Below are 15,056 nucleotides of genomic sequence, written 5' to 3' on the forward strand. Positions count from 1 at the left end.
GATTTGTCACATGACTAACAATTAAACATAGAGAGGACCTCCTTAAAGAAGCCTTTAGGAAATGACTGCGTGTGAGGCTTTTATGAGATTTTAACCTCATAAAACTAACTAATTAGAAATATATGATGTGTATTTGAAACCAACTCAGAATATTCACTATCTAAAAATCAGAGATGTCTGGCATTACAGTTATTGCAGTGCTAACAATGCTAAATTTGCAAAATCTTAATAAAACTAGTCAAAAACAGCTTAACAAAGATTACCATTTGTTATTTATTTTGTTTTAATAAAATAGCAAAGTGCTAATTTATTGAGCTGTTTAGTGTGATTTTCTCAATCTCTCCTGCACAGAGATGGTTTGCGTTCAGCTCATGAATAATTAATGGTTCTTCAAGAGAGAGCCATTTGTTTTTGAGGTACATTGTCACTGAAAATAGCAGATACTGCATGTAGCAGCTTTTCAGACTACTGTTCAAACATTTATGCCCCATCAAAGCTAAACAGTTGACATCAGCATTTTTACTTATTCAGTTCTTAAAGTTGTCCATTTCCTTGTCTGATTTAGTTGTGAAGTAATTTTAAGGAAGTGATTCTTTGTGTTTATCAACATGTTTTTTCGACCTGGAAATAACATTAACCTCTTTGAATGATTTAGCCAGTCCTGACGTAACTCTGACAGTGAAAATGTAGAGAGAGTTGAAGATTAGGGGGATTCCCAGGACATCTTTCAACCTTAAACACTTTGAGCTCATCACCAAGGAAAAAGCATCAAACTACCAGTGACACATAATATGCAACAAATGTTTTTACAGTGAATAGAGAAAAGGGTAACAGGATCACTACTTGACTTGAAAAGTAAAATACAGATGACTTATATTTATATATAGTATATGAAAATGTTCAAGGAAGCTTTTTCAATCAATACATAGAAAAAGACTAGCTTTCCTTGGCCAGATTGCAATTGATCTAAAACACTGCATTTGTTTTGTCTCTGTTCTGGATATTCGAATGTGATCCAGTCCTATGGCACAGCATGTGGCTGCCAGTAGAAATAACTAGCACAGCAGGACAAATCAATTAACTCTGTAAATGATCTCCGCTGGAGGGGAAGATCTGGCAGAATGAGAATAAAACAGCAGAAATCAATGTAGATTTTTACCTCTTTTCTTTTGCTGTTGTATGGGTTTCAGCTCTGACAAAGATTATTTCGCTCATATATGAAAGATTGTATGGGAGTAAATGCAGGAGGGGTCAGCATATTTTATAGAGTATCTTCCTGGAATATATCTGTATGCATGTATAACAACTCATATATCTAGTAGTCCTCTGGATGAATAATGTCAGTAGTCAAAATAAAGTGGACCCTTGAGTGGAATTTGAAAAAGGAGACTGTTTCATGGTAGAGTGTGATGTGCAAACACAACTGGCATAAACTAAACTGTCCAAATGAAATACTCTGTCTAGTTCTGATTGGTGTATTTTTTTGAGGTTCATTGACAGAGAAAGCACTTCCCCAATCTTATTTGTTGTAATTCAGCTAAGTGAAGTCCACTGTTGAACAGAAAGTTGCAGTGTTGGCATCTCTATCCCACTCTACCTTCCTTCCCTTTGGTTATCCAGCTGAAGTAGTGTCCAAGTTGCAGCACTATAAACATTTCTAAAAATAAACCTCAGCTCCTGCTCCCTGCCGCAGGGCTATATTTAGCTCAACATTATCAATCCAATCCGCAAACGCAAAGGGTGAGACACATTTTCCCTCCCCGGAGGAGAATCAATGGGCACTCAGGGACCTCTCACATAAGATGTATTGAAACAGAAGGCAGTTAGAGAAGCATACTGCTGAGGTTTGTGGCTCTCTGATGCTTTAGGATGCAGAAGGTGGCGGAAATTAGATGTCTGTTTTTTTGCTCCTTTTTAGCCACTGTTGATCCTTACAGCAGCAGCACTCGGACAGGAGAACCCAGAACCAATATTCAGGAAAGTTACTGCACAAACCGAGGGGTCACATTGAGAAGTATTCATGTCCTGCTGCTCATATCAAATTGGAAAAACCCTAAAATATCTGAGCTGTATCAACATAAATTATACTCAAAGAGTGTGTGTGCTAACTGTGTGTCCGTGTGTGGGGGTGTGAGGAAGTGTTATTTCATTTTATTGGACACCAGATGGCTTGATGATGTGCTAGTCACCTTGTTTGCGTCCTTGGCTGATGACACATAAATGAAAAACTTCTGAAGCGCTGTGAAAGTATGAGATTGCAAACAGAGAAAGGTGTCAGTCTGAGGCTTTGCACGTGTATTTGAGACAATGAATGTGTCTGTCTCGGAGCTCCGTAATCTAAAACTACAGTGCAGGTTTACACACCATTCTTTTGAACCATTTTCACATGTTGGAAGTTTCATGATCAGTTTGCTTTCATATGATTTAAAAGTTTGGATCAGATAGTTGATACCTGGATACAGCTGGGTGTTCCAGCATCAGAATGATCCTAAACACATCAAAAGTGGTTTGGATTAGCTAAAGCCTAACATTAAACCTCTGGAACAATGCTGTGGGACTGACCTAACCCCATTAAAAATGTAAGGAGTCAACATATGTATCAAGAAACTAATCAGTTTAAATCAACTTTACCAATTTTCCCAGCACTCATCAGTTAAGTGATAAAATATTCAGCTATAATTTTCCATAAAGGTTGATGATCACTCCAACTTGCAAATTTCTTTGTTCTTACGAACTATGTGTTAGACTTCATTCTAAAAGATGTAGTCTGTGCGCCTTCACGTTTCCATTCAACTTGAACAAACCATCAGATCTATAACCATTTTAACAACAACTCTCCGCCCTTGTCATTAGAGAGGATAACTATTTCAACAGTTTTGCTGATAGGGCATTGTGCTGAGATTTAATTAGCCAATTAACTGCCAAGTTGGCTTGCCATAGGTGAACCTTTAGAGAAAAAGAAAGTCAAAACTCTGAACACAGGGGGTTCCCTAAAACTTTCTTAAAGGAATTTTGAGTGAGTCGTGATCCACTGCTTCTTAAGATTTCATCAAAAACAGGTAAAAATTAACAGCTTCACATGTGTCATGCTTGTCTACAGACCATGTAGAACGGTGTCACCCTATGCTATTTTTGGGACACACTTTATTGCAGATTTCCAATGTTTCCCTGCTCCACTACACATGACCCAAATGAATCAACCACTGTCATGAAGCTTAGTCTTGTTAAATATTTATCAACTTTAAAAGGGGCATTACAGGAAGAAAATAGGGGCAGAGCAGTGTGCTTTGATCATAAAGGATTGGAAGCACTACTCTGGAAAAAGTACATCATTCATGCTTGCAAATGTGGTCATTGCTGCATTGTCATTTCTAACACTGTGCATCTGTCTCTGGAAAAGCCAATTTAAAAGCAATAAAAAGTTATTTTTTTAAAGGTGTACAAATGGAGGCTTGCTATGTCAGATTGTTTTATTAAGTAAGACACTAGCCAGAAATCAAAGTAAATATGGTATTGTAATATTAACATTTATTTACAATAAGATGTTTTGCAGCAGAATGCAACAATCTTTTGTGAGCAAACTTACTGAGTTATATTGTGAATCAAAAATATATATTTTTTCTAGTTTTACGTCTGGCTGCCAGGAAAACTAAGTACATTTTTTAAGTGAAAACTGTAATAGGAGCAATTTCTGCTCTGTTGTGTCTGCACTTGGGTGTGTCTTTTTAAAAATAAGGCACTGTAACCGTACTTTAGTAATTTTGGACAATTTGGCTTACATGCAAAATGCTTTGTGTCGTGGAAAACTAAAACTACACATCACCCTGAATACCCTACTGCCAGAACTAAAACTGAATTGGCATAATCATTTTTTGGAATTACCTAATCAAGATTTTGAGCTTAATCCACTTGAAAATGTGTGATACGATGAAAAAAAGTCACACAATTCAATCTGACTGAGTATTGGCAAGATTGCAAAATTAAAAAAAATAAAAAATGGGGAAAAAGTTATTTTTCTAACTGTACAAAAGGTCCACAGTGGGAATTGCAGCAAAAATTTGTTTTGTGTTTTCTAAATTTATAAATTCTTTTAAAACAAAGGTGTGCATAATTTCCTTACCAATTCAATTTATGCACAGTTCGGTGTTAGTCTGTCACAATTAATCTAAATTTCGAGTTGCCAAATAAAGACCTAATACTTTAAGCCACGAATATGAATTGTTTGTGCAACTGTTTTTATTTACTTGATTGCGGAACATTTTCAAGCTAAGATCTGATAACATAAAATGTCATTAAACAAGAAAAGATTACTGATCAGCCATCTAAATGCCATGTGGGGGAGTTTATCTAACAGAAGAGATAACAAATGTTTGAACTGTATTAGGAGTTTTGGCAGAGAAGTAAAAAAAAAAAAACCTCCTCCAGCATCCTGTGTGTCAGTTCAATCTACTGAGGAAAATGAAAGAATAGACTCTGAGAAAGTTGGATTATCCATGACTGAATCTTTAAGAGCTTTATCTTTCTGTTATCCATCCCCTTTCTGTCCTGACCAATTCTTCATCTTTCTGCATTGTACTTTTACCTTTTCATCACTCAATCTGTGTCTCAGTCTACCTCACACTATTTCTTTCCTTAATGAAAGTGACTTATTCTTTTTACAGGAGGCTAGATAGGGTTGCAGAGTTAATCAATGAAATGCGTTGCTGCACAGTGGGATGTTCAGTTCTCTCGCTTTTCCCTGACACATCACATGCACCAAACATATTCCCTGTGCCCACAAATCTGATCATCAAGCTGGCCTTACTGTTCAACACTTACCATACTTCCCCAGCCTGTCCAGTTATGCGGTGAATGAGAAACTGGGGTTATGTAATAGCATTGCTAAAATGCTCACAGCACCTGCAGAGCTGCTGTTGGAGTTTCTTAAGAGTGCCTTTGTTAAAATTATTCCCCCCTAGAGATGTCTTACAATCATTGAAAGATTTCCAAGTAATTAAAAAGAATAAGACTTCTGTTATTGTTAAAAAAAGAATGTTAAATATAAAGTTTCACACTTTCTCTGTGAATTTTCTCACAGGCTTCACAAATCTGGCTTTATTTCCACAAAAGGTTATTTGGGCACTTCACTGCTGACGCTTTCTCATGTTAGTTTAGGAAGAACAAAGTGTAAAGTTTTGTTAAATGTGTAGCTACCGTTTCTTGCATATGAAGAAAGGTGGGTAGAAAAGCATAAAAATGTTTAGGATCTTGATTTTTTTTCTTGTTCCAAATATTGATATGCACTTCACACTCACTGGGACCCCTGCTTAAGGTTTGAAGAAAATCTTACGATAAAGTAATTGTTTATTGCACCTGCTGTTAGTGCAATAAAAAGACTAGCATAACATCTAACTGAATATGCTTGTCAAGTTCTTTTCTAATCTGTGCAGGTTTCCCACTTGAAAAGGGATGGATAAATCGATGCAAACTTTCATCAACAGGGTTTACTCAAAGGACCAAGCAGTTTTCTTCATTTTATCCTCCATTTATTTATTAGTGCGTGTCAGTAATGTTCACAATTGGCCCAGAAGCAGGTAAAAACCTTTAAACAAACCCAAAGAAGAAAAATAAATAGTTACTAATCAGTATGTAAGTTTACATAAATTTTACTTAAACTACAAAGGAAATGATAACAAACTATATGAACAATACTAAGCAAATCACAGTGAATCAAACCCACAAAGTAATTAAAGTTAAATGAACAAATAACTAAACTTAAGTTCTAACTTTAAAGTACATTTCAAATTAATATTTACATTTACATAATTTTTACATTTATTTGAATATACAAATATCTATTTTTCAATATTTGTCATAAATATTTATTTTATAAATATAAATAACTTCAAGTTGTTATTCTTCCTAATCTAATGCTAAATTAATCAATAGTTGAACGTAACACCCAAATCCAGTATTCAACAACACAACAATCAGTTCGATCATAAAAATCAATCAATCAACGCCAGACTTCACCACAATCCACCGCTTCAGTTCAGACGTTGCTGTTAATGGGTGTTAATGGGCCGGCAAAGCTGGAGGCCCGGCTGGAGGAACATGGGCAACCTTGCAGTCCGATCTAATAAACAATACAGCTTGTGTCTTACCGGTTGCCTCTCCGTCCGTCTACAGATTCATCCAGATCTGCACAAGTTGACCAGGATCTCTGATGAAAAGAGTCCCCAAACTCCCGTCTTCTTTATTTGGCTTTCTCTTCCGCTTTTTTTTTTTTTCCATTGTCCCCAAAATCTTGACAAACCGTCCCTGAATTTCTATTATTCATTTTTTTTGACAAATTAAGCTTAATTAAATGCATCACTTGGCTTTCAAACAGATTTTCCAAAGTGACAAGTATTGTTGACTGGTTAAATTTAAATTAAATTTTTAACAGATAAAAAAATTACTCTGAACTATTTTTCAAGTTTTTGAAAGAGTCTGACTCCAATTTAAAACTTAAAAGATATAAAAAAACTTTTAAATTATGCTACTGTTAATTTTCTTTTAGAATCATTGGGTGATATATGTGTTTTCACAGCAGTCAGCAAAAGCTTCTTGCACTGCTTGCTGTTTCTTTTTTGTATTCAGATGGAGACACCCCACAATCTACACAGTTTATCAGCAAATCCAAATTAAACAAATCTCACCACAGCCTGTGTCTGTCCTCTGGCGTTCTGCTCATTAATTAGATGTCTAAAAATATCAAACCCCTCCAAGACTTAATTAACCCATCAACTCCATTTGGTAGAGGTTGTGTGCCTTTCTTAGAAACAGAGATGAATGACTCTTATTAGTGTCTGTTTGAGTTGGGATTCCAATGCATGTTTAGAATAAAAAGTATTAAAGTAAATTTGATTCTCTGTGTCTGTCTACAAATTGTTCTTTTACCCTTGGCAGCAATTTAATACTCGACACATTATTGTAAGTGTCATTTAATTTTAACGCCATACCCCACAGTGTTATAGAAAATTATTTCAGCTGAATTCTTTACTTTAGTTTTTGGAAAAAAACAATTGTTATGGATTGATTGGTCAGTCAACCTGGCCATGGTGTGGCACCAGACCATGGTGCTGGCCATGGTGTGGCACCAGACCCACATGATCCTGAAAGGACAAGAGTGATTTAAACTGCTTCAGGGCTAATCTCCTTGCCAGGATGTTAAATGATGAAAGAACATGGCGTCAGGAAAGATTTTATTCATCCCAAAGATTTTATTAGTTTCTGACAGTATCATATTTTATGACTGCGTGACATAGCCAAGGCCTGTGGAATTTAAGACAATCAGTGGATTTGGTGACTTAATAACAAAAAAACCAGACAGGAATGTTTGCATTCACTCTATGAAAATACTATCTTTTTATTCCTCGACTTCATGTATAAATTTCACACTAAAACATTTGTGTAATGACATGGCAAACAAACAAACAAACACTGGTTCAATGTAACAACAAAGTTGTCCTCACATTTTTAATAAGATGCCCCGCCGCCCTCCTTCTAGTAACCCATTAAAATTACATAACAACATTACCGTATGTATAATGACATGTAGAATTAAAAACTCAGATTGTTTCTTTCCTGTATGAACATGGCTCAGTTTGTATTCTCACCACACCTATGTTTCCAGGAAAACATGCTATACTTGAAATCGGTTCCTACAATTAAATCTACATAATGCAAATATCAAAGTGCATTAATCTGCTTTGGTGCTTTTCTGCCTACATTAAGATTATTGTTTGCTCCACATTTGAAATTTAAGACCAGCTTTATATTTTGTGCTGTGGGAAATATTTACTTCCATCTGTAGTAAAACAGGCGGCAAGTACAAATAGGTCTTCCAGTGATGCTCATGTCTGGATATTTAATTACCTGCTTTAATGAGAGGAGGAAAATTGCGACATGTATTCCGCCTGACTTGCTTTGATGGTGGTAGCGAGAGCTGCAACAGCATGAGCAAAGATGGCTCCTATTATTCCTGTCCGACAATCGTCTGTCAGGAATCACAATTAGCAGAACAATTGAATTTACAAAGTTTTCAGCAGCTTGTACTCTGGCCAAAATGGATGACATTTTGTATACTGAGCAGCTGGAGAAACTGCATGGATGATTAAAGTTATGTTGACTAATCAAGAAAATGTCTGTGCAGCTCAGCGGGTGGGACTAATTGTTTGAGAAATAATGTTTTAAGCCATAAAGTGTCTATCATTTTATTCGTCATTTTAGCTATTGCTAAATCTAAACCCCAAATATGTGCTGCCACCACAATCTTCAATATATTTTAATGGCACAGTAAACATTTGAACACATTTCTAAAATATGGGTACAGAATCCCCAAAATAAAATGCAGTGCAACCAATTGCCTTCAGAACTCACTTTCTTGGCAAATAGAGTTGGCTCGAATGTGATTTAATATTAGCAAAAATACATCTGTTCTGTCAGGTTCCTGAGGTTTGTTGAAGAACATTGGTGAACAAACAGCTTCATTAAGACCAATGAACACAGGTCAGGGGTAAAATTGTCAAGAGGTTTAAATTCTATGCTAGATCGTAGCAACCATCCCAAGCTTGAAGAAAATCACTGTTCAATAAATGATCAGAAACTCGAAAGAATGGCACACAACTGCAAACCTACCAATAATTTGTTGTCCACCTAAAGGAAATTAGGCCTTCATGGAAGAGTAACAAAAAGAAAGATATAGGAGATCCTGTTTGGCTCAAGCCTGTGGGGTAGACATCTAACATTTTAAAGAAATGCATTGGCCAAAAAAGGAAAAAGAAAGAAATGTTTGACAAAAAATAACGCTGCGCATCACTCGCAACACATCATCCCCACAGTAAAACAGTAGTGTCAGCATTATGCTGTGGGGGTGAATTTCTTCAGCAGAGAGAGGTAAGATAGTAAGAATAAAAGGGAAGAATAATGGAGACAAATGCAGGACAGTTCAATGTAATACAAAACAATACTTAATGCAACATAAGGTAAGAAGTAGAATCAATTTTCTATGTTCAAAATTATTTTAGTCATATAGCTATTCAAATAAATAAATTAATATACCATTTAGAGATTTTAGTCCACAATAAAAGCACTGAGTTGCATCCTGCATGTCAGGAGATAGGAAAACAAAACAATGTTAGTCTTGTGTCTCTTCTTACCAGGTACCCCAGGATGAGTGGGCAGGTTATCCTGGTGGTGGAAAGGATGACGAGATCCCTTGTCGTCGAATGCGAAGTAGCAGCTATGTCAAAGCCATGGGGGATGAGGAGAGTGGGGAGTCAGACTCCAGCCCAAAGACATCACCTCAGAAGTCGGTGCGACCAGATGCCCTGATCAAGGCCATCATCAGACCCAAGGACTTGCTGGACTCTCAAAGGTATTGCTTATGCAGAACCAGAAATCTGTTGTTCATCATTTTTGTCTCATTTTTGTTTAGTAGTTTTGTTTTGGGATTTTTGTTGTTTTTTTATTCATCAATTAGTGCATACTAAACAAACATTACAGACCAGAAAACAGAGGTATTGATCTACAAAATAATAACTTAGACAGTTGTTAATTGCATAGGTAATTAACAACAAAAAAGGTGCAAATTAAAATAGACACATTTAAAAGATAAAAGATAAAACACATAACATGCCCGAGTGGTGTCACAATAAGAATGGAATTATTTAACATATGTGGGTTAGAATAGTTTTTTTCCTTTTCTTCTGGGAAGTTGTTTTCAGTTTTTTTTTCCTTATTTCTAATTTTCATTATTGGGGCCTGCCATAGCAATGCATGGAATGCACCAATTATTTTATTGTCAATAGAACGTCTCTTTGATTATTCTTTGGTCACCGCGTGCCCACTCACAAAAGAGGGGCCAAAATGTGCGGCTCGATCTCAGCATCTGGGCTATTACTTTTATTGGGGCTTTGAGTAAAAGTAGAGACGTAATTAACAAAAAGCTAGTAAAATTTCCAACTGCCGAAATTCAGTCAAAAGACCAATATATTATAAAACAGACATCTGACATCTAATATTAGCGTGCCTAAGGCTGTGTACTAATATTAGCCTTTTCCATAAAATAAGCATTTTAGCTATTTCCTTCTCCCAGGTTGGTGCATTAACATTAACAAAAAATATTAGCATTTCACTGCCACCCACTAGTGCACTGCCTCATTAGCGTTAGCCTCGTGAAGACATGAGTGTTTTTTTTTTTCTGGTAACGAACTGCCACGAAGTATAAATCTGATTTTTACTTTTGTGTTGAATGTCTGTCATATATTTACCACCAATGACAAAAAGATAGAACATTTTCACTTTTCTGCCAAATTCACCAACTTCACAATTCTTGTTAAGTAGTAAGAAGAACAGAAAGAAAATCATATGTTTTTTTGAACAATAACAATATTTGTTGTTAATCTGTTGCTAAGAGATGAGCGCGTTTTCTGGTAACCAAGTGCCATGAAATAAACATTTGGTTTTTACTTTTGCAAAATTTACCAACTGTAAGTTTCTTGTGTCAAAGCAAGCAGTATTTCATAAGAGCTTATGTTTTATAAACAATAATATAACTTATTAATTTGGTGTTAAGAGATGAGGGTTTTTTTTCTGGTAACGAACAGCCACGAAGTATAAATCATATTTTTACTTTTGTGTTGAATGTCTGTTTTATAATATAATTACCACCAGAAAAAAATCACTTTCTGCCAAATTCACCAACTGCATAATTATTAAGTATAAAATAATTTGTATTTCAAATGAGTAGACGAAATCGTATGTTTTTTTTGAACAATAACAATAATCAGTTGCTAAGAGATGAGCGTGTTTTCTGGTAACCAAGGCCACAAAGTAAACATCTGATTTTTATTTTTGCAGAAGTAATAGTCAGAACACAGTGGATTAACATTAGCACAAAGATTAGCATTATCATTAGCCATTTCCCTAGCCTTTTTCCTAAAATAAGCTTTTTATTTTATTTATTTTCTTTATTTCTTTCTTTTTATTTATTTATTAGGCGTGTTTAGCACACTGAATGGAGGAAGTCAATGTAAGACAACATGCTAGTGATACCCCACACGCCACTTTCAGCATTTAGGCTAACATTAGCATTTTGGCTAATTTTAACTTGTACACCAATTTTAACATACTGAATGGAGTAAGTTAATTAATCAACATGCTTGTAACGCTCCACGTGATATCGAGTACATTGCAGCTTACTTTAGCATTGATGCTAATTTTTAGCATCAAAACACTGGGTTCCATCCAACAGCCATACTTTGGCAGGCCCCGTTTAAATTTCCTTATAAATGTTCTAGTTATAATTAACCTAGGGTAAAACAGATATTTTGTATGGTAGTTTTTTTTTTTCTTTTTTTTTGAATGATGATGCTTATATGTTCTGTTTGTGTGTGGTACTGCTGCATCAGGGAAAGAAAACTCTCAAGACACATTTTATTAAAGGGAAGCTTTAGTGTTTTTTTAATGGTCATATATTTCTTTGTGTTTTCTTAAGCTGAAAAGTGAAAATATGCGTATAATTTAAATATTTTTTTCTTCTTTACACCTGGATTGATTTGCCATTGCCATTTTACATGGTCTTCCAAGGTGCATCTTCAACAGCTTCAGTGCTTTTGCTGTCAGTAAAAGTGAGCTGAGATCTTCCAGAAATGTTTTATAAACTTATGTACCAGTGTCAGACAGTTCTCTGTCCTTGCAGTGGAATTTATTTTATGTGTTGCTTTTTAATGAGTGTGTGTCAAGGCAGCATTTCATCTCAGCTCACTGTCAGTGTTGTTATTTTCTCATGCACATTCACCTCAGTGTTCATGTTTCATGTAGAGCAACAACATTTCATCAATGTCAAACTGCTCATATCTGAACCTGGTGCTGCCTGGAACTCCTCCATGGATTTTTCATATCGGCTATAAGAATGAAGTCAGCAAATGTCTTAAAAGAAGCAGCCAAATAGAACAGTGAAGTGATGGGGATATTTTGGTCTAAAGTAAGAGGACAAATTCTCCTTGTCTGAGGCATTTATTTATCCCTAGAAGTGGTAATGTTTTCTTTACAATTTTAATGTATACAGTACATTCACCAAGTACTTATTGGAAGTTATTTTTTGCATGAAGTACTGCATAAACGCAGCATTGAAGGTATCCAATGGTTCTCTCTGAAGAGGATCAATTTGAGTATGGCTAACAAATGATTTTGAATTTTATTAGATAGTATTAAAAAATGAGGATCATTATATGCTAGCTTTGGACAAAACGTTTGGCTCTTTTCCTCTTTAATCTTGCCCGGGATCTTCCGAGTCCTTGGCGAGTGACGCTCTCCGTGCAGCGACGTGCAGCGACCGCGTGCTGGTAAAACGAAACAACAACAAAACGTGTTGACGTCACAGATCACGGAGTTTAATCTCATACAAAGCAATCGACAACAAAGCTGCAGAGGAACAGAGATATACATTTTATACAGACAAGGGGAAAACAGACACACACGAAACACAAAAGACAGACAAAGGCGCCCAACTTGGAGAGAAAAAGATGGAAAAAACTCTCCGTTGGCTTGCTGACTTGTACTTTTTAATGAAAGAGGTGTTTCCCTATTTAATATATGCAGTCAAGGCGTTCCGTTCTTTGACCAATTAGAAACTTAGAAACTCCCCTCATCACAGCCCCGATGTCTGGTTTTTGTCTAGGCGAAAGGGGGAACCACTCCGTCTTGGGCCGTGCCAGGTACGGGGAGAGGCGCCAAGAAGTCTCTTCTGCTCTCTCGGAATTGTAAATTTTATTGCTGTGTCTGTCAAAAGGGGGAGGAAAAAAGGCCCTGCTTTGTCTGCTGAATTCCCAACTGCTCAACAGAAACTATTCCAAATTAAAGTGTTGGCTATACCTTTACACATGTCGTGGATTAGCTATATTAAGCACCAAACAATAATTATTTTCTTTACAGTTCCCCCTTTTGAGGTCTTCAAAAAGACCTCAATAAAAATTGATTAAGCCTTCTAATGCAGAACCAAAACTATGTATTAAAAAATAAAACAAAACAAAAAATAGAAAACAAAAGGTTGACGTAGCCTAATTATATACAGTTCCCCCTTTTCAAACAAAACCCAAGGGTAAAAACGACTTATCCTTACAGAAATATAAAATCATAAAACAAAAACACAGGATAAACAAAACCCAAAGTGCACAATGAAAAATGAAAAAATAAAACAGGGACATACATAGTAAAATTAGTAAGAAATGCTCTGCAACTTAAAAGACAACATTCACCACCCAAGTACAACCTGTCAAATGAGAAAGACACAAAATTACAATCTGTTGCTCGTCTTTTTCTGTTTTTTTTTTTTAAATGTCCATCGACAGTCTCTCAAAAAATATGAAGTCTTCGTCAAGAAATGTTCAAAAATTGCGCGCAAAAAACGAAACGAAAGTCCTTTCCAGAGTTCTCAACGAACGAAAAACACGCAATAAAGATTAATGTCGATGATGATCCTCTTGTAGCCTGATCTTCTTCGACTGGAAACCTCAAGAAACGACCTGTCACAGGTCATTACACAGACATTTTGTGTTCAACATGAATTTCATTAGCCTCAGAAACACAATTACCACATTCTTTAATATCATCTTCATTACAGTCAGCATAATCAAACGATGGTTTCACCTAAAAATAAATTTGTTTTGTTATTTTCCATCCAGGGAAATTATTTTAATCCTTTTTATCAAAGAACGCAGACTTTGAAGGAGACCACATCCGCAGGGCACCAGGAAACCAGCTGCAAAACTATAATGACAAAACAGAGATCAGATTTATCCAAAGGCATCATTCATTTGTGTAATTCAACACAAACATCTTCAATTCACTTTGTGTTCAAGTGAATCCTCCAACGCTCGTGGCTCTGTGGCTGTTATCTTCGAAATAAGTGTGAAGCCGCTTCTCCAAGCAGCCCCACCCCCGCCTCGCATGACACAGCTTGTATGACAGAGTCCAGAGTCCTGGAGCTCCGAGCTCCAGGGCAGTCTGTGTGTAAAACCATGAGCAACACATCCTGTGAAGCCTTATCTCCTAGTTTGTCCAGTTCTGTTCATCAAATGGTGGATGTGATCCCTTCAATTTACGTTTCTATTATAATATACTATAGCTCCTAACCGATGGAAAACACCAAAACCCTGTAATCATTTGCTTCAAAAGACATGTTTCCAAAGTAACATGTTCCCAGAATGTTAAACATATGCAGATCTTTTCTTAAACCAATCTTGTAAAAATAGGATTAAACAAACGAAACAAAACAATCACAAAAACTTAAAAATGTAGTTGTAAAGCTTACATGTACCACCAAAAAATGAATAACAATGTGAATTAAACAGTCCAGTTTAAATTACTTTCATAGAACAAACTAGATCTTATTGGTTATCTGTGTAAATCATTTTACATGCGTTCCTTAAACAAAATTCAAAAGTTAGACTTGGAGAAATTATAATGAAACAAATCCAGACATTTTCAAAATACACCAATTGTACCTAGGCTTATACTTGTCGTCGAATTTAAAGTTTTATTCAAAATCGTTTTAAATGGATGTAAATCAAAACAAAAATCAAGTTTAGAAAAATCATTATAATCCCACCTGTGTACGTTTCCTGATTAATGATAACTTTAATCAATGACAGATTCTTCAAAACATTTCTTAAAACATTCATGCTCCATTAAATTAATGCTCTGAAAATGGCTAACACAATAATATTTTAATTTCTATAATTATTTTCCCAAGTTAATTAACCAAAATATGCTCCATTATCACTATAAATTTATCTATTTTCTCAAAATATGTTAGCCCATTATCAGAACATCCTTTAATGGAGAACAACTCAAATCCATTCAAAATAAGCACTTATCAGACATATTCTTCAAAAGTTTTGTTTAAGTAATATAAGTGTTTCAGTAATCTAATTAAGTAATATAAAAATAACCCATAACATATTCTCCCTCTGTATGATACATTACTGGCTAATGTATCATCAGTACCTAATATGTTAACTAACGATGTT

The 15,056-nt window shown here is 35.5% G+C and overlaps 1 protein-coding gene across 6 annotated transcripts in view; it reads left to right on the top strand.

The window, feature by feature from the left end:
• Positions 1-15,056, top strand: part of dlgap2a (discs, large (Drosophila) homolog-associated protein 2a) — a 183,204-nt gene that overhangs the window by 124,409 nt on the left and 43,739 nt on the right. For all 6 annotated transcript variants that reach the window (XM_032547864.1, XM_032547866.1, XM_032547867.1 and 3 more), the window contains one exon: positions 9,186-9,400. In XM_032547864.1, the coding sequence (XP_032403755.1) occupies positions 9,186-9,400 (215 nt within the window). The remainder of the gene's footprint in view (positions 1-9,185; positions 9,401-15,056) is intronic.

Source organism: Xiphophorus hellerii, chromosome 19, assembly GCF_003331165.1.
Source record: "Xiphophorus hellerii strain 12219 chromosome 19, Xiphophorus_hellerii-4.1, whole genome shotgun sequence".
Classification (NCBI taxonomy): Eukaryota; Metazoa; Chordata; class Actinopteri; order Cyprinodontiformes; family Poeciliidae; genus Xiphophorus; species Xiphophorus hellerii.